We start from the raw sequence: 26,248 nt of genomic DNA, 5'->3' as shown, positions 1-26,248 counted from the left end.
ACCTTGCCAAAATCATCACTAAGAGATGTATTTTTTTGCATTAAGAACGAAATTTTTCATGGCGTTTGAGCGCCAACGCTATGATTTGAGCGCCAACGCTATGAAGGATTGTTTTTCTTTCGCGATATTGTAGTTAGAATAGTTCGGTTTGTTTTTTTTTTCTTTTTCTTCCAATTGAAAGCATCTTTTTTCGTCATATTGATTCAGGTCTGATACGTTTAAAACCAATTACCTATCACTAGTAGGCGTCTCCTATTGCAAAAAGAAAAAGATTTAGGGTCTAGTTAGGTCCAATTTGTGATAACTTCTTTTTTTTCTAAAAAAATTCTCTCATAAGTCTTCGCTTCTTGGTGAATTAGAAGATATGATAAAATTTCATTTTTTTTGTTTTGAGAGTTTCCACTGCTGTACCAAATGTATGAAGATTGGTTTATGAAGATTGATTTACAAAAAAGTTGGTCGGAATAGAAAAACTGCGAAAAAAAACTTGTGATTTTTAAAGGAATTCCGTTTTTGAAAAAATAAACTTTGCGTGTTTATTTGCTACAAAAGCTTAGTTGTTCCTCAAAAAGAAATTCGAAATGTTTTATTAGTAGTTTTTGACTGTGATGTTATTACACTCTAAAAATTATTCTCAAATATGAATTGGTGTTAAATATTCTTTAAAAGTGCTCTTACAATTTGCTTTATCTTTCCATGTCATGATTAATCTTCTTTTGGTTATGTTGCCAAGATCTTGTTTCTTAATACCCATGTAAAGGTCTTGCAAGTTCGTACTATTCTTGATATTTTCATCGTAAGCACCATGTCAAGACCGTGTCAAGATTTACCAATTTTTAGTATGTTTCATATCAATGTGCAAAGTTTCAGTTCACTGCGAACATTTGTGTTCATAAGTTCTCTCTTCCTCTGGGTATTAACTCACAAGGCATTAACAGGCATTATTTTTTAAAATAACCTTTAAGTTAATCTAGGTGACTTATAAGATAACCTGTTTACAAGTTAAAGAGAAATCGTGTGAAAGAAACGACATCAATCATATAAGATGTATATGTGAACTAATCTTCGTGTATCATAAGATGTTCGTCTGTTAATGTGCAAGTGGTTCACTTTGCATCATTATGTGCAAAATTCCTCCCATCAATTTGTTTTGTAGATTGACAAAGAAAATTTTATCTTTTTTGTATTCTGTTTATTCGACAATTCATTGTGCAATTTAACCGCCATTTTATTATAGCAATGTGTAAATTTTTGGGAAGGAATTTTGTTACGGGCGTATCAGAAATGAAAGTTTTCATGCTACAATGATGAAACATTTGGTAGCTGAAACCCTACAAAAGCGTAAACTGATCAAACTTTGAAAGTTATGCCTCTGTTAGAATTCTGTATATCATTTTGTTTGATCAAATTGGTTGTTTTGAATTCTTATATAACAGGTTAAACATAACAGTCTAAATATTTCATAAATCAATGCAAATTTGTAAAGCCCCAATTTCATCATATTATTGTATGCACACAACATTTGCTATCTCAATTGAAGAAGCTCATTTGGTAGAAGAATTTCAAAGATATTTATCCATCGATTTATAGCATTCTCCGCCAAAAGTTGGTTAGAGCAATTATTCTGTGAAAAGATTTCAATTTCTGACTTCTTTTCTATTAATAACGTGAACACTGTTCTTCAGTTTCTCAATTTAAAAGTAACATCTTTAAAAAAGCGGACGATAGTGCTGGAAAACTCCAATTTCATGTTCATCTGAATTCATTTTTTGCTTCTTGAGATTTTAAGTCAGGGTTGATTTGAAGAAGTTTAAAATGCTGTGCGAACTGGTATCGCTGTGTGACAATGGGCCATTTGGTCTTGTGCAAATCTGGTTGGCAGTAACCTCCTCTGCCTTTATTACAATCATGCTCAGTTCGGGCATTGTGTTCTACTGGCTCTACTGGCTCTCTAACGTCACTTATGAGAAGTGGATATACAAGGTACTTTTGTTTATAGAATTACGGATGATTGCGGGTTGTTTGGCTGGGTCTTAGGAAGTACACAGACAAAATAGGAATGGCAGAGAGAAGCAAGCGTGATAGCAGAGAGGTAAGGTGTGTGGTTCACACGCTAATGATTGAGAGTGCAATCTCCTGCCTCCGTGAAGCTGTATGTGTGAGGATGTGCTCTTACTTACCCATAGCTCCAGGTTGACCATAGCCTGACCAATGTTGGCTGTAATGATGGTACCACGTGAAAGTTTCAGACGAAAAAAAAGTGGCCATAGTCACCAAAAAAGAGTAATGATGCTCAAAAAAGATCAGTCAGAAATGTGGGGAATAATAAGAAAGAAGGACAGCTGAGAACAAGCTACTGTAGGCCTAATGCTGTTCCTCTGCGATAACGCAGGAGCCACAATTATTAATTATTATTATTATCAAGCAGGGAGTAACAAAATAAAAAAAACCAATGTGAATTAAAGTAGTCCGTTGACCAATTCTATTCTCACTACCCGTTCCACTGTTTTCCGGTCCAATGTACAATTCTAGCAGAAATACATTATCGATAATTTATTTGCGCCCGATGAATACCACCAAAGTTTAAAACAGTGGCAAAAACTGTGCTTTGGGATTAGACTATCTTTTTCTGCCATTCTTTTTCTCGTCATTGTTGATATATGATGAACAAGGCGGCTCGGTAATGTGCGATGGCACATAAGGTTCCGACCCCGCCCATCCACAATTTTGGCATAATTGTCTACCAAATGAGGAACAGATAGAAAAACCCAAAAATTATTTTTTGTGAATCCCGAAAAAGCCCAAGTCTTTTCCAAAAAATTCTGTATGAACGATAAGATAGCCTTCCACGCAAATAATTCAGTGGAGTAAATATTAATGCATTAGATGGCTGTAATATCTCAATATCAAGAAAGCGAGTCAAGACGAACAGCAAAATCAAACAACAACAACAACAAACATTAATTACATCAAAAAATTTATGTCCCTCTTAAAAACTAAATTTAATAGCAAAGTCAACATACCGTCGGATAAACCTAAAACTAAACAAAAATAACTTATAAATCACCAGAAAACATATGCAACCAGTCCATAAAATGGTTTGGTAACAATTATACAAAAAAGAACAAAAACAGTAGGTAAAAAAATTAACTTATTTTTTTGAAACAGTTAACTTCAAAGTAATAAATTCCATTAGGAATCAATTAAAATTACCACAAATTTATGATTACCACTGCTTCTATACAAGGGCATTAGGACCTGTCCTTATTCATTTTTTAAAGCGGCTAAAAAGAACAACAAAGAACAAACAAAACTTCAATTGAAACTTGCCGGAAAACGCTGTCAAAACAGTCAAGCCAAATTTTGGCACACAAAATATATTTGATTGCGCCTTCTTCAAACAGCTATAATGTAGTACCTGGCCATTCACTAGTAACACTAGGTAACAAGTAGACAAAAAAAGCGAAGTGCTAAAGTATGTAATACTTTTGATTTTTTTTTCGAAACAAAATTACATTCAATATCATAAAAGGCATTAATTACAAAAGAGCTATTTAAATCGGGTCGTTTATTCCTGAAAAGGAAGCCCTCGAGACCTGTAATTATCCAGAATATTTCTTGCATCAACAAAAAGAACGTCAAATATGACAAAAATCAAATTAATTTACTTTTTTTGTGAAAAACCGATGTCGAAGCCAGTAAGGTCATAACAAATTCTTTAGAAAAAAGATTTTGGGACACCAATCCCTTTTATTCCCTTGACACCCAAAATGTCATAATTGACCTGTAATTAACTAACGAGATTAGGTAACAAAAAGAAACATAAAAAAACAAAATTGCGAAATTAAAAAGTTTTTTTTTTAAATTTTGGAAAACGATTGTTTTCAAAGTCATGAAAGCCATCAGCTATCTATTAATATCAGAATATCGGTTCTTCTATTCTTCCATGAAAAGCCAATGAAAGCTATCACTATACAGGAAATTTCATACGACCGAACCGACAAATCATAAATGACAGTTAGAGACAAAATAAATTTAAAAAGTCGAGGCCGTTAAAACGATCATATATATCTTTCAGGATTTTAATATGTTCAATTGTGCCTTATTTTGAATGCAAATAAGGTGACATGAGAACTGTCAATAATCTGATAATGTGACAAAATTAGAGTACGTGAAAAACTGGCAAATATCAAAACAAACAAAAATCTGAAATCTTGTCGTATCAAAGCCAGAAAACAATAACTTCAGGCTTAAAACTGAAACCGAGATTAAATGTTAAATCAGTAGGAAAAAGAAGCAGTCTTTCTTTGCTGACACTAAGCTGGAAGTTGTACAAATTAAGAAAAAAATAGAGGAAAAAATATTTAAGCTATTATTTATTGAAAAGTCAATTATTTTTTAGAAAAGAAACGACCATAAACTTTCAATTAAAAAACTAAATGCATTAGCTTAGAGCTGCTTAGCAAGCGAATTGGTCGGACCTATCACTCTTGAGCTTTGATTTGATATGTTCTGTTCTTTATTATTAAAAAAAAGTTTTTTTTTAAAAAAAAAAGACCGACTGATTACAACCCGATTTTTTTCGGATTGTAACAGTCCAAGAATGGCCCAAAACTAGCCCTGTAAATACTTATTGTCAGTTAGGAACAATTGATTTTTCGAATGTTGTAGATATAGATAATTTGTTAGTTGAAAACTCAAAATAAAATCTGCATTTTTGATAATCAACGAGTAAAGTTAGCAAAAAAAGGCAAAGTTTTAACTACAGTGCACTCTCAGCGAACTCTGAAGTGAAAATAGCCCCCCTCTGAGTCTACAAAGATTGTATGAGTGTTGTTTGGGGGTTTACTGTCGGCAAATTTAATCAAAGTGGACAAAAGTAGCTTATTTCGTGCTGTTTTTGATGAAACAGGCTAAATTTTGAAATGTTTATCCAGATTTTTTGTCCAAAAAAATTAAATCAAAACAATCAACAATGCTTTTTCGTCTTCAAAAATAAAATCAACGATACTATTTATAAAAATTATAACAAATTTCAGCAAAATTGACGAAAATTTAGGCAAAAATTCCGGAAAATGTGAATAAAAACAACGTGAATTCACTCTTCTTTTCTCAGAAGTTTAAACCTCGATAACTCCCTGTAAAAAACGAAAATTAAAAAAAACTTTTTAATTCCATATTCTACGCTGGACGAGCTTTCTAATGATACCAGTCTCAACTCTCTGCGATGAATATATCGAGCGGCGAAAATTCACGGAACAAAAAAAAACCCAGTTGAGTATATAGTTCCTCCCCCCCTCAAGAGGGTCGGAACAATAACGAGAAAAAAGTGGCGGAAAAGACAGTCTAGTCAGCTGCAGTATGGCCTAATTTATGCAACTGTCGCAATCGCAGCGAGAGTTGAATAAAATATTACTAAACGGTTGTTAATACCCTCTCGAGGTTAATCAACAAATTGGCTTCGCCTCGGAGTTTGATAGCGTCTCAAAGGCGATAACATTTTTGCGGTTTGACTCTTCAGCTTGAGAAACAGATAAAGCCACAGCTAAAAGGTACAGTAGTTCGGTAAAAAGGTAGTCGGTTTATTAAATGCTCTCAAACAATTTTTCGCTTGACCGATTTTTTGTCTGACGCTTTTGACTTTTCGTCCTCAAAAACGGGATAAACAGGTAGCGCCTAGCGGGCATTAAGTGCTCTTAGACCCTTTCAGCTCTGTTTCAGCTCAAACTGTTTTGGAGACTTATACTTATACTTATGGTGTGAAGGGCGGTTCTTAGAGGTTGAGACGCCTCCTGCCCTGTCGACCGCCCACCCCCACTATTGCCTCCACCCCCCACCGCGCTGTTCCCCCCCCCGCCAACCCAGTGTTGCCCCCCATCAGCCCCTGTGCACCCCCCCCCCCCCGTGGCTAGCTACTGACGAAGCCAACCGCTAGCCGGTCGTTTGAGAGCAATGTTATTTATATGTAATTAATGAAATTCTAAGACAAACCACTTTTTCTCACAGAATTGAATGCTGTGTAATTTTTATTAGTGAAGAATAAATTCTGCGTGTCTTTCAGTCGAACCCAAATTTTCCTTCGGTGGAAAAAGTGAGAGATGAGATAGTGACAATGATCAAAGGACTCTGCTGCTCTGCCATGTTACCATCTGTCTCCATACACCTCATGGGAACACCCTACTCACAGGTACACCAATCTGATAACACTATCAAGATGAAACACCTTATCATATCTTGGTTGTGTTAAGCAAACAACATAAGCAATTTGTGATGTGTTGTACAATTTAAAAAAATAGCGGCAAAACTGTAAGACGAGCGAAGCCCAGGTTTAGGCACGCGACCCTAAACTGGTCTGATCAGACCATTTGGGTAGCACACTGGAGGCGTGATGCGACCCAAAATACATGGTCTGAGAAACGCTTGAGTCGCACGATGGTCTGGACAAGGCTCGCACTACGATCTGATCAGGGCAAAGTCTGGGAAATGGTCTGGACAATGGTCGCGCTACGATCTGATCAGAGGGCAAAGTCGCATTTTTGTTTGATCATAAGTCGCACGAAAGTCAGGACAATGGTCGCACTACGATCTGATCAGAGACCAAAGTCTGGAAATAATTGCCCCAAAATCTGACCACTGAGCATTAACTGACCATATTTATTTAACTGCAGTTTTTATCACTGTTTTTGATTACTCAAAAGAAAAGTTACAGGCACTTCAAAATGACTTTCTGTTTATATTTTTATCAATAAGTTTTGTCCTAACCTTGACAAGATATATACTAAATCATTGAATTTTAAGTTGAGTTGTATTTAGGTTTGAATTGAATAATTTAAACAAATAGCAACGGACTATAACATGTACTCAGGAATGGTCTGATCAGAGGGAGTGTTGGTCGCACTAAAGTCGCATTTGGGTCGCACGATGGTCTTGATCAGAGAGCTTTGGGTCGCACGATGATCTGATAAGAGGGCAAAGTCTAGAAAATAGTCTAATCAGAGCTTTCTACGGTCGCGCACTTAAACCTGGGAGTTATGCTGTGGTAGTGTTCATGGTTTGGTTATCCAAAGAACATGAATTGTATTGTTGCAGTCTATTTTTTACAAACCAAAGTATATGGATTGATGCTCTGACTTTTTGTACAAACCAGAGGATTTGGCTTGCGTTGAATCTGACTCTGTCTTTATTTACAATCCAAAGAATTTGAATTGTACTGGTTCTGTGTCTTTTACTACTCGTAGACGAGTATCGGATGTTTGTCTTCCAAAATATGCTGTTGGATAAATTTGGAACAGAAGAAATGACCATGAAAAGACTGTGATGGTTTGACTGCTGGATAAACTTAAAGAGGTGAGCCGAATGAAAATTGTTTTTGTGTTCATACCACTGTTTTCAAGACTGAGAAACTGATAAGTTAAATTTTTTTTTATCCAGGTGCGATATTTTTTCAAGATTTTCTAAATTTTGACTCCTATTTTATTGCTTAAAAGATTTCAGTAGACAACAATAAAACTGTTATTAATTGCTCTCAAACGAAGTTTGTAGCAATTATATTAGTCCTGTCGGTCTTTTTTTTATGCGATTTTTCGCTTGACCAATCTTTCGTCTGACGCTTTTGACTTTTCGTCCTCAAAAACGGGATAAACAGGTAGCGCCCAGCGGGCATTATGTGCTCTTAGAGCCTTTCAGGTCTGTTTCAGCTCAAACTGTCTTGGAGACTTATACTTATACTTATGGTGTGAGAGGCGGTTCTTAGAGGTTGACACCCCCCCCCCTTTTGTTGACCCCCACCCCCACTATTGGCTGCACCCCCCCCCCCCACCGCGCTTTTGCCCCCCCCCACCCAGTGCTGCCCCCATCAGCCCCTGGTGCACCCCCCCCCCGTGGCTAGCTACTGACCAAGCCAACCGCTCGCCGGTCGTTTGAGAGCAATTCGCCCGACGTTAGTCGGTTATGTTTGTTTTTCTTGCCCTCAAACGAAACGCGTAGCAAATATATTAGTCCTGTTGCCTTTTCCTGCAATTTTGTGACCTGCTTTTCATCTGATAGATGTGGATCTTTTCCGCTAGCGCCCACAGACCCATAGAGCCGTTAAATTTGCACCCCTTGAAATCCAAGGTTTTGCCAATTGTAAGAGCGATATATACATTTCCTTGAAACAAAGGTGTCTAGGAAGCTTGAATGCATTTTAGAATAGTTTCCTTACCAAATTTTAAAAAATCAAACTATTATTGTACGCGATAACACCAAAAATGATCCAATGCAGATATTTTTATTGAAGCTTGCGTTATATGCAACAATCTTTGGTTGAATACGTACTACTTTCAAACCATAGCTGTGCTAGCTTTTATAAATGCATATTGTTCATATATATTCATGAATAAAGTTATTCTTTGAATAAAATTATATATTCATGAAAAGAATTGCTTTAACAATACGTTTGAACATTTATAAAGGGGGCGTGCCTTATATGCGGGGGGGGGGGGGGAGGGCGCTAGCAGAAAAGATCCAGGGTTGCTTTAGTCTGACCAATTGACTTTTCGTCCTCAAGATTGGGATAAATGGTGAAACCTAGATGGCATTAAGTCAATAAGCGGTTTTTCGAGAGCTTGATTAGTCTCTAATTGTACAGATTACTGACGCTCGTGAGAAAATAAAAGTGTGAGGCGCAGTTTCATTTTACTAACATTTTGTTTGTGTAGAGGACTCACTCAGCCCCCCTCATCTCGCCCTCCGCCAAAGCAACTTGTTCATCCCCACCTCATATCTTTGAGTAGTTTAACTACGTTGATACCCCCACTCAATTCGGCTCTTCCTCTCCAGCTCATTTCACACCCAATCTCCGAACCACTTCGTCTCCAAACCCTATTGTGCTCTCCTTTCCCACTCATTTTCCAATTCCCAATTAATATTAAACCAAAATCCTGAGCCCCAGCTACTGCAAAAGCCAACCACTTGCGGGTCGTTTGGGAGCAATTTGTCCAATATTGATTAGTTACGTCTTTAACAATGTTTCGTATTTAAAAACTGTTTCAAGATATATCAAAAGCTTTTCATTTTTTAGGAATTGAGATTAATTTAACAGTTTTTGAGCCAATTCTTTGCTTGATTTTATTGTAGCAATTGTTTTGCTTTCGAGCTTTTGAATCCACTTTTTTCACCGCCTTTTTCTTATGGTTTGTTTTAATTGCTCTCAAATAAAGTGTGTTCATAAATGATCACCTATAAGATTATTTAGCTTTAGCAATTTGTTTAAACATTTATAGATGGGGGGTGCATAACTGAGCGGAGGGGGGCGCTAGCAGAAAAGATCCGTAGTTGATTTAGTCTGACCAATTCACTTTTCGTCCTCAAAATTGGGATAAATGGTGAAGCCTAGATGGCATTAAGTCAGTAAGCGGTTTTTTTAGAGCTTGATTCTCGTGAGAAGAAGCAAAATGATAGTGTGATGGGCAGTTTCACTTTATTAACTTTTTGTTTGTATAGAGGACTCACTCAATCCCCCTCATCTCACCCTCCGCCAAAGCAACTTGTTCATCCCCAACTCATATTGTTGAATGGTTGAACCACCTTGATACCCCCACTCAGCTCAGCTCTTCCTCTCCAGCTCCATTGCACACCCAATCTCTGAACCACTTCGCCTCGAAACCCCTATTGTACCCTCTTTTCTCACTCCTTTTCCAACTCTCAAATAGTTTTAAGTTAGGACCCTGAGCCCCAGCTACTGCGGAAGCCAACCCCTTGTCAGTCGTTTGAGAGCGATTTGTTTAACGTTGATGAATTACGTCTTCAACAGTGTTTTCTAATTAAAAAATGTTTAAAGATATATATGAAGGCTTTCAAATTTTTTACTGGATTTGGAGACTAATTTATCAATTTCCGAGCAATTCGTTGCTTGGTTGCATTGTAGCAGTGGTTTTTCTGATGAGCTTTGAAAGCTACTTTTTCACCGACTTTTTCGTATCATTTCTTTTTAATTGTTGCAATCATATTAGTACTGTGGTCCTTTTTTTGCAATTTGTCGGTTCACAATTTTTTTGTTTGACCAATTTGATATTCGTTCTCAAAAATGGGATAACAGTTAGCGCCTGGAGGCCATTATGGTCTCTTAGAGCCTTTTGACTTACGAGACTCTATGACTATGTTTTTTTTCGTTAGGTTAATTGACTTTTACAGCTAAAAAATGGGACAAACGGCTAGAGCCTAGAGGACATTAAGTTCTCTTAAAACCTTATGGCTCGCTACTTTACAACTATTGAGGATCATGGAGACTGCAACTGTTCGAGGGACATAATTCATGGTTTCATGGGAGGTCAAGGGAGTTAGACCCCCTACCACTTAAATACCTCCATCATGACACTTCATCCCCTTCCCCCCCTCAACGCCCTCATTTTATCCGTAAACCCCCAGGCTTACCCCACCCACGCTCACCACTCATTCCCCGCCATCATATCTTCCCCTCCTCCCATGCTCAACTCTCCCCTCCTCCCATGCTCTGCAGCTACCCTCCATGGGCAGCTATCTGTTGACAAAGCCACCCACTTACCAGTCTTTCGAGAGCATTGCCTTCGATGTTAGACAGTTATTAATTAATAGCCGCCCTCATCTTCTCAGCCGGCTATTATAGCGCTCCTATTTTGTTTTTTTTACAATTCAAAGAATTTGAATTGTATTGGGGCGCTGTCTTTTTTATTACGACTCGAAGAGGAGTATTGGAGAAGTCCTTTTTTTTTAATCAATTTTATTGGAGTGATTTTTGAAGCGGGAAATGAAACGCGTGAAAAAATTTGCAGTGATTTTGGCGCTGAACAAAAGTGAAGAGCGGAGTGAAAAGAGAATAGTTTTTGTTCATACCGCTGTTATTGAGAGAGCGAGAAATTGATGTGTGAAAAAATTTTCTCTAAGCGAGCGAAATTTTTTGTTCACGTGCGGCATTTTAAAGCAGTTTTTTTTTCATTTTTTTTTGGTTTAGAAGTTTGGTTATGATTTTGTTTTAATTTTAGACTGGTTCCGGTAGTGGTTTGAAGGTTCCTGGAAATTAATATGAATTTTATGATAATTCGGAGGTTTTTAATATATTTTGCTGATTTTCGAGCTAATTTTTGCGTTTTTTTGACGATTTTTTTGTTTTACTGGCTCAAATGGGTATTGAAGAAACCCCTTCTACTTGAGCTATTTTATGATAACAATTGGTTACAGTTTTGTGGGTGAGAATCATTTTTTTGTTGAGAAATATGACAAAAAAATGGCGAAAATTGGAACTATTTTTCTTAATTTTTTGCAGTTTTTCGTTTTTTTTTTCTGTTTTTAGCAAGTTTTTTTGCCTATTATGACATGCCTATTGTTTTGCGAGCGTCTGCATACCCTATTGGTTGAAGGGAATTTTTCTCTGGATTTATATGTTTTTGAAATATTAAAAAAATTAGTAACTCTTTCCAGCTTTTCAGTGAACGTTGTTTTTAAGAGCTTTTTTTTTCATAATTTTAGCCTATAGTAGTTTCTCAAAATTCACATAAGTAGTTTTTGTAAGTACTAGTTGTTTTGATAAAGTTATGTTGCCAGAGATAATTTTTTCGGGATCTCAATTTATAACAAAATTTGATCAGATTTTTAATCATTTTAACAGATTTGATTTTATTGTTTTTACTTCTTTGTTTCATGACTTTGTTTCAAGATAATTATAAATTAGTGAAGGCACATTTTGTTTGATGAGTAGTTGGATGGCGTTTAAATGGATTTTCACTTCGAGTCGTTTCCGGAATTCTTCCGGCTATGTTTTTTTTTAAGATCTGTTCACACATTTTCATGATTTTTGAAGGCAAATTGGAGTAGTGATTTTGGTCACGCCGAAACAGGAAGTGGAGCGAAAAAGTGAGTGGTTTTGCGGCGTGATTTTTTTTCGCTCCAAATTTAAAGTAGAGTGAGAAAACGGTGTTTGAACAAAAAATCGCTTTCTCGCTAGTGGTTTTTTGTTCACATGCGGCAATTTGACTTTGATTTTTACTGTTTTTTCGTTTTTTTTTGGATCGGATTTTTTTTCTAAATGGTTTTACCAATCCATTCATATTCCATTCTAGGTCTATTTTTCTGTTTAGTCAATGAAAATTCTTTGAATTGTACGTCAGAACTTGTCCTGCTATGTTTTTTTACTTCGTGGAACTTTTTTTCACTTCACACATTTTGCCGCTTTTTCGACATTTTGCGTGAAATCTTTTTGACTTCTCTATGCTAGTTTTACTCTTCTGTCACTCTGCTCAAAGTCTTTTTAAACAGCAGTTGCTCAGCATAGCAATTCAAAATGAAGAGAGTCAGTATAAAAAAATCTAAGTCAGAAATAGAAACGGGATAAACCCATAAACCCCATTTTTAGATGCCCGGTACTTGAACTTTGTTCTCATAAGTTTTAGTTACTATCTATAACGCTTATTGGTATTGATACTAGACCCTGTAGCCTCTCACTGAGAGACAGGAGTTTTTTCAATTACGAAATGACATCAAAATAAATCGCACTTAAAAATGTTTTTATACAAAAATCAATTTTTGTTGATATTTTCTTTTCTTTCAATCCCAATTGAGTTATGGGAGTCAACGGCGGCTATTTACCGGCAATCTGACGGGTATGTTTATATATTGTGTGCAGAACTTTACAGAAACAACTTAATTACAAATTTGATTGCATAAGACAGTTTTTTGTAGGAAAACTAGCATTAAAAATTTATTGTCTTGCACATTTTGTTATCCATTTCTTCATATTTAGAAAAAACTCCAAGTTTACTCTAGGTTTCGCATAGTAATGGTTGGTCAATAGCTTAGAAAAAGTTTTTGTTTTATTCGTTTAAGTGTATGATTTTTATGCATATAAAACGCAGACACAAAATTCTAACTTTTTTGTTTTTCAATGTTTCTTTGACTACCTTTTTTGTATAATTGTCCTAACGCTGATTTTTTTCTATGGGATTGTTCTGGTAGATAGATACCAGTTATTTCATTGGTTGTTCTTTCGAGTCTTATGTGGTGTTGGCAGAAACATTCCGTGCAAGCTTTCTTGCGATCTCTTCACACCTTACCTTTTTTGATCTAAATGAGTAGTCAATTAGAATAGTAATTTCGGTCACACTGTAGTAGTAGCAGCAGCAATTCTAATGAGCTGCTAATGACTATTTCGATATTGATAGTATTGAGCGTCATAGAAGTTAATTTTTCTGATTTTTTTCGTTTTTACAATTAATGTTCTTTTTGACGCTCAGTTGTCAAGTCTCAATAAATTGATGTACTGTTTAACAACCTTAAAACTATTTAATCTAAATTTTTCGAATAGAAGCCCTTGCAATAGCAAATGTTTTCACGACTGGAAGAGTTTTTCTTAATCTCCAATATTCTTTAGGCTGACGTAAGTTTGTTCACGTCTTGACGCAAGTTTGTTCACGTCTTGACTTGTTCACGTATTGGCAAAAACAACAGCCCACCTATTCAACCACCTAATCTACCCGTCCAACTACATAGCCAACCCAAAAACAATCCCATTATAACAATCACCCTCGCCCAAACCAACATGCCTGCATTTTTAGAATAATTTATATACAGTTTTATTAGTTAATTTAATTTTGAACTTTTTCTTTGACGTTTCTGATGTAAGTTAGTAAAAGTTTATGGTGCAATCTTTCTTGAGTTGCTTCAATAACTTTTATGAATCGAAGAAGAGTATTGAGATTCTACAGGTAATTTAGCAAAGTCGTTACTTTAAATTTAACTTCCTTTTTTGAATACTGCAATGGACTTTAAAAATAATTTAGTTTGTTATGCATAGTAACTAAAAACTGATGATAATATTCATAAGTGATAAGGTCACTTTGAGAATTTTTGATCCCATATAAGTCTCACCAAACTATCTAACCTACCCCTCCCCACCCCCATCCAAATAGCCTCCACATCAACTCTCCACCCCACCCCGCCACCCATCTTCCTACATTTCTCACTAAAATTGATTTTTTGTCCTTGATATTGCTTTTTTATTTCTTTTTTAAATTTTTCTGAAATAAGTTAAGATAAGAGTTTTATTGCACAACTTTTAGAGTAGTTTCCGGTATTTGACTGGCTATATTTTTAACTTGTATTTTCTAATTTTTCTCGAACGATGTTTGGAGCAATTATTGCAAATGTGTGTGGGCCTATTTTATGCAAAATTTTTGTTTGACTGCTTTATCTTGAAACACTCTTTAAATTTCGTAATTTTTGACTTTTTTAGTGATTTGAATTGCGCAGAGATATTAAATATCTAGCTGGAGTAAAAAGCAATTGTAAGCGAAAACGTTAAAAAGCAAGTGTGGTGATTAATATCCTCGACTCTGTCCTAGTCGGAAAATTTTGGACGATAAAAGTATCTCTGCCCTCGCACTTGTTCACAGGAGAGCAATTCGTCCGACGTTAGCGGTTTTATGTTTCACTTCGTCTAGATTTTTCTACAATCATTTGAGATCACTCTCACATCAAATCAGCTTTTATTAATTCATTCATGCAAAGTCTTAACTAAACTGAGTTTATGATGTCATTTTCGCACTGATTAAAGTTCCTATTTAATCTTGAAAGAAGTTTGAAGCAACTATGGTTAACGTGTTGTTCTTCTTTCAGCAAAATCTGTGCATAACGGTTTTGAATTTCCAAGTGACTTATACGCACTTTTTCATTTTCCGTGATCTAATTTTTCTATCATTCACAAGTTTTAGCAGCTGCACTCAAGCGGTGACAGTCCACTACAAAACGTGAAAACTTAGCCAAAAATTGGCTTTTCACTTTAAGTTTGTTCAGTGGTTATAGTGGCATATAATAATCTCCAATGTCGTCACTTGAAGCCCCTTTAGTCAATTTAGTTATCCCCTCCCCCTCCGGCTGAAGCAGGTTGCAATATATTAGTACTCCTAATAGTCTTTCGATAGCAAACCTTCTAACGATAGTCGATTTTGCGTGTTGGCACTTACTTTTAAAAGACGGGTCTCTTCGGTTCTTTACCAAATTACGCTGATAAACGTTTCAGAATCTCATTGTTGGTTCTTTGAATCATGCACTAATTAGTTTTACGAAAAGTTTAAGTAATTTGAAAAATTGCTTGTATTTGTTGTCTTGCTTTCTCACGACAGTTGTTATCGGCTCTATCTATTGAAATCATCAAAAACTGATTGTTTTTTAAGAGTCAACAGTTTTAAAGACCTGACATTACTTGTTCTTTACAAGTTTTAATAAGCTAATGGTTTCAGCTTATTGATAATTGTTTTTTGTTTCAGCATTTTTTGTTTCTCAGTTTTTGAGGCATATTCTGTAGTAAGGCCAAATTTAAATGTAAATTAGTTGTGAGTTCAATGTTTTATTTGAAATTCTGCTATTTTTCAGTTCTTTTATATTTAGGGCTTATGAAAAGTCACTACAGCTTGCACAGGTTTTAATGGGTTTTTTCAGTATATAATTAAAGTGTTGTGAATGCATTTAAGTCACAAATTTCATCACATTTTAGCATTTTTTGCTGTTTTTCTAGTTATTTTTTCAAGCTATTATTGTACTTTCTGTAGTTCTTTCTCTGTTTGCCCTCATATGTCCAGCCAATTGCTGCTAGCCTGCAGTTTAGTTTAATTTTTCAATCATGGCAAAAACTGATTTTGAAGATATAAATAAAGAATTGAACAAAAAGAGTTTGAATTTTTCTTTTTTATCGAGCAGCTTTGACAAATTGGCTATTAGTTTTTTAGTTTTTTGCACTGGTGACCATCAAATCTTGCTTAATCTTCAAGTTTGGTTACGTGAATAATTGAAGAGTTAAGGACAATGCTGACTCGGACCCCCTCTTGTCCATAATTCCCAACCCCCGCCCCAATGATTGACCCCCCTCTATTCACACATCAACCCCTCCCTTGAAGCTAGTATTCCTAATCCCCAGCTGGTTGTTTGAGAGCAATTCGCACCACGTTACTCAGTTATGTTGTAAAATCTATTCTTTGGGGTTTATATGACCATTTATTGTCATTTCATTGTCTAGTTAAAAGCCGCCCTCATCCTCTCAGCCGGCTATTATAGCGCTGCTAGTTTTAACAATCACAGAGTTCGATTGTATTGAGGCTCTGTCTTTTTACGAGTCGAAGAGGAGTATTTGTATTGCACAGGTTTTTACGACTTGAAGAGGGGCATTTGTATTCAACATACTTTTTTAGCTGAACTCATGACTTGAACATTTGACTTTTGTTTTCGAACATTGAGTTCTGTTTAAGAACGTTGATTTCGGTTTTCGAACAATGGACTTTATAAAAACATAGTTTCTAATATATAGTAAATAGAATCTGATAGGAATATCCACGGTAAATGTGACATTTTGAGATTTTTGATCCCATGTAAGTCCCTCCAACATATCTAACCTACCTCCTCATCCCAACTAGCCCCCACCTACTCCCCCCCCCCCAGACACCTACTCCCACCTACCTCCCCCACCAATCCGCCCTCAACGTATCCCCACCACCACCTAACTTCACACATTTCTCAACAAAAGTTGATTTTTTTCTCACTATGTAATGCTTTGTTATTTCTTTTATTAATAATTCTTAAAACTCTTTAATAATACTATTTCTGAGTGGGCAATGTTAGATAAAAGTTCGCTGCGCGACTCTTCGACTTCCTTAAGGTACTTTACCGGCTATGTTTTTTTTTTAGCTCGAGCAAGTTCCTTCATGATTTGAATCTCGACGTCTTTCGTTTTGAACATTTACGTCTGTTTCTGAATGTTGACTTCTGTTTCCGGAGCTTGGACTTTAACAGTAGATTAATTTTTAATGTAAAATTACGGAACTGATGATAATGTTCAAGATGTAGAGGTCATTTTGGATTTTTTGATTCTTTATAAGTCACCCTTACAGACCCCCCTTACAGACCCCCCCCCCCACCTACCTACCTACACCACCCACCACCTGCCTAAGAGCCCAAATCCCTCCACTTACCTACCTGTCGCAACCACCCACCACCACCACCCACCTACAACAGTCTCCTCTCTATTCAAACAACAGACACCACCTCTTACCCCCCTCCACGGACACATACGCCTCAGCTACCCCACTACCCTACCCCTTCACCCTCCACCTACCCCCAAAGTTTAGTTAGGGTTAGATTAATAAATACATTGCAGGACTCTTCAAGTCGTTTCCGGTATTCTAACGGCTATGTTGTTTTCGTAAGATCTTTTCCACACATTTTTCAATGACTTCGATCCTTCAAAACGGGATAAACAGGCAGAGCTAGCAGGAAATTAGTTTATTTATGAGCCCAAAGCTGATTTAAGTTGTTTTTCAAGTTCATGGAGTGCTGCAGCTGCTGGGAAGGCATTATATGAGGGTTAAAAGTTCAATTTGTGGAGTTTTTGATCCCAAAAATTTCGCATATTTTTTAATTTTCTTGTCTTTTCTTTCATTGATTAGTTTTGAACTGATGTTTAACAAAGCTGATAAAACATTTTTTTGGTAGATAAAATTCCCTTTTATGAAGATTTTATCAGTTATGACTTTTGGTACTGCAAACATAAAAACAAAAAATCAAACTAATTTTTGTTATCTGTATCAAATTTTTCTAAAACTTGGACCTTTTCTGATTTTATGCCGCATCAAGAGCTAAAACACGTCCGCTACGGTCTTATGATAGTTTATTATATAGTTTTTAGCGGCAACGGAAATGTTTTCAACCTTTTAATATCACGAATTCTTGCATTTTCTTTGAGACGTTTGAGAAGTTATTTTTGAAAAGATAAGCCTTTTGTTGTCTCTTTCTTGCCTCACCGGACAGTTAAACTCCTCTAAAGTTTGACTTTGTGTTGTTGCATAGTTGCTAGGAGCAAAAGAATGGTCTTCAAGATTTCAATGTCACAAATTTTTTAAAAAAACTTTTGGACAAAATTTTATTCAGACACAATTTTTCGAAAAATTATTGTCATATTCCAAGTTTATGGATCTTTAGGAGCCAATGATTTTCTAAGTCCCGTAGATGGGCAGTTAGACCAATTTCAGAGACAAAAAGTTGCTGGTTTTGAACATTTTAATAATGCGAAATGAAATTTTCATTAAGATTTTCAAAATTCAAATTTTTTATACTAAATTTCTTATTTCTTGAGTGTTTCCATTTTGTTGTCAAAAAACACCTTTCAAAACATTTGCAAAGGTTAATGGGCATATTCAAATGGATCAAATTTGGCCTTCAGCTTGGAAGCTTCAAGAATTAATTTAATTCAAGAGAATATTTGCAATTATTATTTTTTGGTTTAATTTGTTTGACTATTTCAACCTCAACTTTGGAGATTGTTTTTCTTTTTGGCTGGCATCGGCCAACCGATCTGCTAGTCAAGTGGAGTAGTTGTAAGTCTTTCATTCAATTCTTTGGATTGTATTTCAGAACTTGTTCTGTTATGATTTCTTTACTTCGTCGAACAGAAATTTGTTTCGCTTTACCCCATTTTGCCGCTTTTTCGACAATTTGTGCGAAATCATTTTTTTACTTCTCTAAGCTAATTGCACTCATCCCTAATTTTTGTTCAAAGTGATTTTCAACAGCAGTTGCTCAACAAAGCGATTCAAAATGAACAGAGTTAGTATAAAAAAAACTAGGAATGGGATAAAACCATAAAGCCCCATTTTAGATGACCGTTTTTTGAACTTCGTTTTTATGAGTCTTTGTTACCAACTCTGATGCTTATTGGTATTAATACTCCTCCGTGTGTCCTTTCACTAAGAAGCAGGAGTATGTTCAACTACAAAATGGTCTCAAAACAGTTCGCACTTTAAAAATGTTTTTGCGGGAAAAAAATTTTTTTTCATTATTTTCTTCTATTCTCTCAATCCCAATCGTGGTTATGGCAACCAACGGCGGCTTTTTACGGCAATCTGCTGGTTATGTTTTTTTTTATTTCATCGTCTTGCGATTCTGTGTTGACGATTTGATGACACGCAACGAGGTAAAAAAAAAGTAACTTGGTCACTGAATTTTTTCAGCAGCTTATTTTGCGTTTGTGAGGTCAATTGTTACCTCATTTATTTAAATATTCTAAGTCAATAAATATCTTTATGTTTTTTGAATATGCATGATCTAATTCATGCAATATAATGACTTCTGCACTCACCTATTAAATTTGAATTGATAAGACAAACTCTCTAATTCAAATTGTAGCGAAGTCACACAAACTTTATAATTATGAGACCATATTATTTGAAGTAATTAGTATTTGGAAATTGATTTGAAAGTTTGGATGGAATTTAAAATCAGAATATCAATTTAGAGGTTACAGGACAATTTACCCAATGCCAAAATACCCAATGCCATTATACCCAATGCCAAAATACCCAATGCCATTACACCCAATTCACATTGATATTTTCGTTCCATAATCCAAGTACTAATTAGCAGAGAATAGCTCTCACACGTATGATTTAACAAGCGGATAATTTAATCCCATGTTCGGTTGCGATAGTTTTATATCAAGTCCCACGGGGCGCTGAGGCATGGCCGTGGCCATTAAGTATGTTAAAACATACGGGTAATAGCGACTGCTATTTTGTTGTCGGATTATCGAACGATAATATCAAATTACATTGGGTATAATGGCATTGGGTATATTAGCATTGGGTATAATGGCATTGGGTATAATGGCATTGGGTATAATGGCATTGGGTATAATGGCATTGGGTACTAGGAGTCTCAACCGTCTACTTTGTGGCTGTTGTCCGGTAATCTCTCTTTTATTAGGCACATAACTACCACCAATGACCCAAACTAAATTTGAAAATTAAAAAGGAGCTGCTAAGTTCAAGTGTTTAAGAGAACGTAAAAGTTTTCTGGGACACGTCAAGATTCGTTGGCTCCTGAGGATTGGTAGATTTTTGCTAACTTATCAAAGTAATTAAATAATTGTTGAGAGCAATTTATAACTGATTTGTTGAGTAGGTGCAAAATAAAATTGTTTTTGATAGTTTGGCGTTTTTATGCAGGGTTTCTGTGGCTGGGGAGGATACTCTGTATCTTACCACGTGTTCTCAATCATAGCTGTGTGGGTGTTCTCTGATTTCTATGAGTTCATGTATCATCGATTGGGTCACATCAGTTTCCCTTTCTGGAAACATCACAAGCATCACCACGTATTCTTCAATCCATCTCCATTTGGTACAGTTTCCTTTTCGATCATTCAGGACAACTATCACAACTGAAAAAGAATCAACTGACTATCTAATATAGCACTCTTTTTCTGCTTTAGTTTATTGTGAACATTTTCTTACCTAAAATATAACTCACTCAAATTGCCCTTGATGTCTGAACCAAATATTTTAATAGTGTGTCTCCTTTTATTACGACTCGAAGAGGATTATTGGTATTTTACCGTTTTCTTTGACCTGAAGCAAGTTCACGACTCGAATTTTGACTTATATGATTTCGAACACTGACCTCTCTTTTTAATTGCTCCCAACCAAAGTTTGTAGCAATTATATTAGTCCTGCTGGTCTTTTTTAATGCGATATCTTCGGATTTTTGCTTGTCCAATTTTTTGTCTGACCCGTTTGACTTTTCGTCCTCAAAAACGGGATAAACAGGTCGCTCCCAGAGGGCATTAAGTTCTCTTAGAGCCTTTCAGTTCACTAGTCTCAAAGTATGCGACTCACAGAAACTGCTTCGGAGACTTATACTTATCGTGTGAAGGGCGGTTCCTAGAAATTGACCCCACAACAACCCCCCCCCCCCCCCCCCCCCGGTGCAGACCCCCTCCCCAGCTGTGCTCACCTCACGCCACTTAAATTAAGCTACCAAAGAGTAATTGAAAACCAAACAGTATTTTTAATAGCCGCCCTCATCTTCTCAGCCGGCTATTATAGCGCTCCTATTTTTTTTACAATTCAAAGAATTTGAATTGTATTGGGGCGCTGTCTTTTTTTTTTTTTAAGGTCTGTTCACACATTTTCATGATTTTTGAAGTCAAATTGGAGTAGTGATTTTGGTCACGCCGAAACAGGAAATGGAGCGAAAAAGCGAGTGGTTTTGCGGCGTGAAATTTTTTTGCTCTAATTTTAAAGTAGAGTGAGAAAACGGTGTTTGAACAAAAATTCGCTTTATCGGTAGTGGTTTTTTGTTCACATGCGGCAAGTTCACTTTGATTTTTACTGTTTTTTCAATTTTTTGGATCGGATTTTTTTCTAAATGGTTTTTCCAAACCATTTATAGTCCGTTCTAGGTCTAGTTTTCTGTTTAGTCAATGAAAATTCTTTGAATTGTACGTCAGGACTTGTCCTGCTATGTTTTTTTACTTCGTCGAATAAAAAAATGTTTCGCTTTACCTCATTTTGCCGCCTTTTCAACATTTTGCGTGAAATCTTTTTGACTTCTCTAGGCTAGTTTCTCTCTTCTCTCATTCTGCTAAAAGTGATTTTGAACATCAGTTGCTCAGCAAAGCAATTCAAAAGGAACAGAGTCAGTATAAAAAATTGAAGTCAGAAGTAGAAACGGGATAAACCCATAAAGCCCAATTTTAGATGCCCGCTAATTGAACGTCGTTCCTATAAGTCTTAGTTACCATCTCTAATGCTTATTGGTATTGATAGTAGCCCCTGTAGCCTCTCTCTAAAACAGAAGTATGTTCAACCACGAAATGCCATCAAAATAAATCGGACTTAAAAAAATGTTTTTGGACAAAAATCTTTTTTTTTTCAATATCTTTTGTTATTTCAATCCCCATCATGCTTATTGGAATCAACGGCGGCTATTTTCCGGCAATCTGCCGGGTATGTTTCAAAATAAATAGAATTTTTTCATGAGATAAGTCTTTGTTTTCTCAAATGAAAAAAAAACAAACGAACTTAAAACATTAAACTAAAATCACAATTGACTTAAGTTTCACACAATGTTTTTGAACTAAAAATTGAGACTGTGTCTGTCGGGTTGAATGGATATTATTTTTACTAGTGAATTTTATTTTGAATTAATATTACGAATAAAATGAAACAGAACTAAATTTTAAATCCATTCAATAGAGCATGTTGGTATATTTAGAGAAAAAAAAAATTTAAATCAAATAATCCAAAGTTAACAGTAGTCAAGCATGTTTCAATTATTGAGATCAAGAATATTGCGCCGAAACCTTTGTTTCTCTGAATTCTTCAATGAGTAGCAAGCTTAGTTTTGTCAAGTTTTGCCATCACAAGTCTGAAAATTCAACCTTGTCTAACTTTTCTTTTAAAAAACAAACCTGTCTTTCTCAGAGATCAATTTTTAATTGTTCTCAAACGGTATTTGTTCTAATTATTTGTGATTCTGTAAGCAACAATTTTGTCTACTTTATTTATAGTTTTTAGTTGCTCTCGAGCGAAAATTCAAGCAATTACTGTAAACGTGTTTACTGGCTGTTTGCCCTTATTTTTGGGTTGGCCATAGAGCTGATAAGCAACTGAATTAATAATGCTGAACACATTTATTAATTGCTCTCTAAGGTTAAAGCTCTAGTCTTTTAGTATTTACGTAAAATTTTTGCTTGGCCACCATGGTTTTTCAGGTTAAAGTTTCACATTATTCCTCTGCTCACTCGAGCAAATTAGGTTGACTTTCTTTCTCCAAAAACGGTATAAACTGGTAAAACCAGAAATCAGAGCGTCTCTCGGCATTCCTCAGCTTTATTAAGCTCAAAGCATGGCAAACTTAACAACGGATAGCTCGAAGTTCTGGACCATAATGGTTTTATTGCAAGTAACGGATGGACCGCAATTAGTTCAGTAGAATAACTTTGGTGCTGACCAAAACATTCTCAATGGAAAGTAACAAATAGCAATTTGAATAATTAATAGCCGCCCTCATCTTCTCAGCCGGCTATTATAGCGCTCCTATTTTTTTTTACTTCGTCGAATAAAAAAATGTTTCGCTTTACCTCATTTTGCCGCCTTTTCAACATTTTGCGTGAAATCTTTTTGACTTCTCTAGGCTAGTTTCTCTCTTCTCTCATTCTGCTCAAAGTCCTTTTAAACAGCAGCTGCTCAGCAAAGCAATTCAAAATGAACAGAGTCAGTATAAAAAATGAAGTCAGAAATAGAAACGGGATAAAGCCCAATTTTAGATGCCCGCTATTTGAACGTCGGTCCTATAAGTATCAGTTACCTCTCTCTAATGCTTGTTGTTATAGACAGAAGCCCCTGTAGCCTCTCTCTAAGAAACATAAGTATGTTCAACTACGAAATGCCATCAAAATAAATCGGATTTAAAAAAATGTTTTTGTACAAAAATCTTTTTTTTTCAATATCTTCTATTATTTCAATCCCAATCATGTTTATTGGAATCAACGGCGGCTATTTTCCGGCAATCTGCCGGGTATGTTTTTTAATTGCTCTTAAAAGAAGTTTGCAGCAATTATATTTGGTGGTCTATATAATTGTGATCTTTTATGTGATTTTTCTCTTGACAGATCATTTGTCTCACCCTTTTAACTTTTCGTGCTCAAAAAAGGAATAAAAAAGTAAAAACCAGAGGTCCTTAAGTGGCTGAGTACCTCTCTAAGAGCCTTTGGCCCTACCCGTCTCTAAACATTCAGGGCTACTGTTTTGAAGAGACAATTTTAGAAGGGTGGCTCTTAATTTTAAAAGTTTGACCCACTCATTCAGCCCCCCCTCCCGCATATCAACGCCCTCACCCCGCACACTCATTCCCCAAACACTCCCCGGTCCACTCTCATTCACTTCGCGAATTATATCACCCTCTCGTCCAGCCTTACCAACCCTAGCCTCCTCCACTGCACGCTTGCCCCGCACTCTACTCCCCCTAATGCTAGCATCCCTAAGCCTTAGCTGGCTAATACTACTGCTCCCGGGTCGTTTTGAGAGCAATTGCTCGACGTTAGTCGGTTATGTTTTACAATACAGAAAGAGTTCAAACTTTTACGTTTATTTCAACATTCACAGTTTTTCAAACTTCTGAAAAAAAACAATAATGACAATATTTGCTTTATTCAAATCATTGGTTGCAGAATTAAATTCACTTTTTACACCTACCTAATAGTGCTCTGACAATAGACTGAGATTCTCAAATTTTATCCCCCAGAAGTTTTTGAAAACGTTGAAGATTCTTTTTTGCCAGCTCCTAATGTCATCTCAAACGGCCATCCGTTAATTTTTCTCGAGTGGAGTGCCGATTAGAGAAGTACGCGTTACGCTTCATTGATTATTGATGCGCTCCTTTTCGACTGTTGAGCCCCAACTCGACTCGGCTCGCTACTTTAATCAACACGTTGATGCAAAAAAGTTCTCTCGCTATTAGGTAAATAGTGGCTTCAATAGAGTTCAGCTGCTTAAAAATCTCAACGACCTAATTGCTCCGAATGATCCAGCCAAACATTTTGGATAAGGGAGACACTCGACTACAATGAGGACTTCATTAGAGAACAAGTAAAAACTACATCTGCATTTTTAAGTCCAATACAAATAAACGAGAATTAATCGCAGTAAACCTTGTAAATCGTGTAGTTTTGACAATCTAGGTGAGAAAATTAATTTTGACCTGGGAATTTGTTTATATTTTAGCTGTAATCGCGGATGAGTGGATTGATCAGTTCATGCGGTAAGATCTTATCTAAGCAGAAACCTACTTTCCTTAGTCCAAGCTCAATTTTAAGCATAACCATTAATTTGCTTCAGATCTTTGCCTGTTCTGGCATTACCCTTGGTGAGTCATGCATGCTTCAACTTTTTGAGTTTGTGTACTGATTTAGACTCTGCAGTGATGTGTCAAAGTAAATTTTCCAAAGTCTGATACAAAATATTAGTAAAGGCCACATAATTCTTGCACTGATAACCGTTCGTTTAACTTCTTAAAAACAAGCCTATCAGCAAACAACTTTGAGAGGTCTCAACCGGCAGATTGATTGCGAGATAAAAGTGCATTTACTTTGTACGAAATACGACCGAGCTAGAGATCTATTAATACAGGCAAAATTACTCCCAGCAGAACTGCTGATAGCTGAACTGCCATTAATGAAATTCCGTTATGACATAAATCAACAAAAGCATTTTGATAAGTTCCACGGATTCTTGACAGTAAAGCAGGATCAGTGACGATAGAGAAAAACTGACTTTTTTTCTGGTATGTAGATGATGCCAGTGAACCTTGACGCTCTCTTCATTACATACACCATCTGTTTCTACCTGTTTGGAGTGTACCTTCACTCTGGCTATGAGGTTGAATTCCTCTCAGCACACAACAAGTACATCAACACGTCTTTCCAGGTCAGATTAATTACAACTCAATAATAATTTCACATCGCGTGAACTTTTAGCAGACGATTGGATTCGAAACGTTTACACGCACCTGAAATTTTATTGCAGACCTAACATTAAACAGTTCAAGAAGAAACTATGGAGAATTTTTTGGCAGGTCAAAAAAATCGTTCACACCGGAAGCTGTCAACGGCGTAGGAATTTTTTCTTTCTTTGTTTTGAAACATGATGATTACCGATGATTATACGAAGTCATATATAAAAAATATTATATTAAAAATTCACTAAGATGTTGACCATTTCAAGTTAAAGGCAGTTAGTTGTAAATTCAGCACTACTGCCACCATGCGAAGTCGCTCATGAACAAGCCTTACCACTGTGGCTTCTTTGTCAAACTGTGGGATAACATGTTCGACTGCGTCTACCCGGAGGACAAGTGTTTCTGTGCAGAATGTTCTAGAAAGAAGGGAGAGAGGACTAGGGAATTATACGAGAAGGTGTATGTACCTGACTACTCTCTACTGTTTGACTCGCGGGTGTGGTTTGGGAAATCAATTTAATGGATAGTTGAAATGAACTCAAGACAACCGACAAATGAACAATAAATGAACTACGATGCTATCAACTTGTTGACTTTTCTAGCTTCCAATAACGGAGAGGTCTAGATATAGCATGCGCTACATACAGATGTATAGATTACAAGACTTTGATGAAGTCATTGAGAAAATCTGGCATTAATTGAGAACCGCATAGCCAGAGTTTTGAGACATAGGCCAGAATTTCGAAGTTACTTTTGCAAGCAGAGTCAAGTAACCTTGCTTGAAATGCAAATTTTAACTTTGCAAATTTTAAAATCCCAGCAGTTTTTTTTTCAAAATCTGTCACCGTTTATGGGAAAATATGACATTCTAGAATTTGGCACTGTAGAGATCTGCCATTTTAAAATTTGCACGCGTGTGTTTCAAAGTTCAATCTTAACTAAAAAATTTTTAAATCTCAAT

General features: G+C 36.0%; 3 protein-coding genes across 3 annotated transcripts in view; 1 reads left to right on the top strand and 2 right to left on the bottom strand.

The window, feature by feature from the left end:
- LOC142342839 (small nuclear ribonucleoprotein F-like) overlaps positions 1-26,248 on the bottom strand; it is a 537,554-nt gene that overhangs the window by 371,065 nt on the left and 140,241 nt on the right. The window lies entirely within an intron of this gene.
- Positions 1-26,248, bottom strand: part of LOC142342838 (vesicle transport protein GOT1B-like) — a 456,129-nt gene that overhangs the window by 289,640 nt on the left and 140,241 nt on the right. The gene's annotated exons all lie outside the window — the stretch shown is intronic.
- Positions 1,496-26,101, top strand: LOC142342835 (lathosterol oxidase-like). Its single transcript, XM_075394435.1, has 7 exons — positions 1,496-1,983; positions 6,062-6,187; positions 19,998-20,169; positions 24,555-24,591; positions 24,669-24,696; positions 25,122-25,256; positions 25,580-26,101. Exons 1-7 carry the CDS (start codon positions 1,816-1,818, stop codon positions 25,805-25,807), a joined length of 894 nt encoding a protein of 297 aa, XP_075250550.1. The 5' UTR covers positions 1,496-1,815; the 3' UTR covers positions 25,808-26,101.

Source organism: Convolutriloba macropyga, chromosome 7 (genome assembly GCF_964194025.1).
Source record: "Convolutriloba macropyga chromosome 7, txConMacr16.3, whole genome shotgun sequence".
In the NCBI taxonomy this organism is placed as follows: domain Eukaryota; kingdom Metazoa; phylum Xenacoelomorpha; order Acoela; family Convolutidae; genus Convolutriloba; species Convolutriloba macropyga.
Note: the sequence above shows the minus strand (reverse complement) of the source record. Positions and strands in the feature narration are given on the sequence as shown.

Excerpts from the sequence above, each read along its gene's own strand:
- LOC142342835 (XM_075394435.1), top strand. The coding sequence starts at position 1,816 with ATGCTGTGCGAACTGGTATCGCTGTGTGACAATGGGCCATTTGGTCTT. Across the intron at positions 24,592-24,668 it reads TGGATTGATCAGTTCATGCG|ATCTTTGCCTGTTCTGGCAT; the intron begins GTAAGATCTTAT and ends AATTTGCTTCAG. Across the intron at positions 25,257-25,579 it reads ACATCAACACGTCTTTCCAG|CACTACTGCCACCATGCGAA; the intron begins GTCAGATTAATT and ends TTGTAAATTCAG.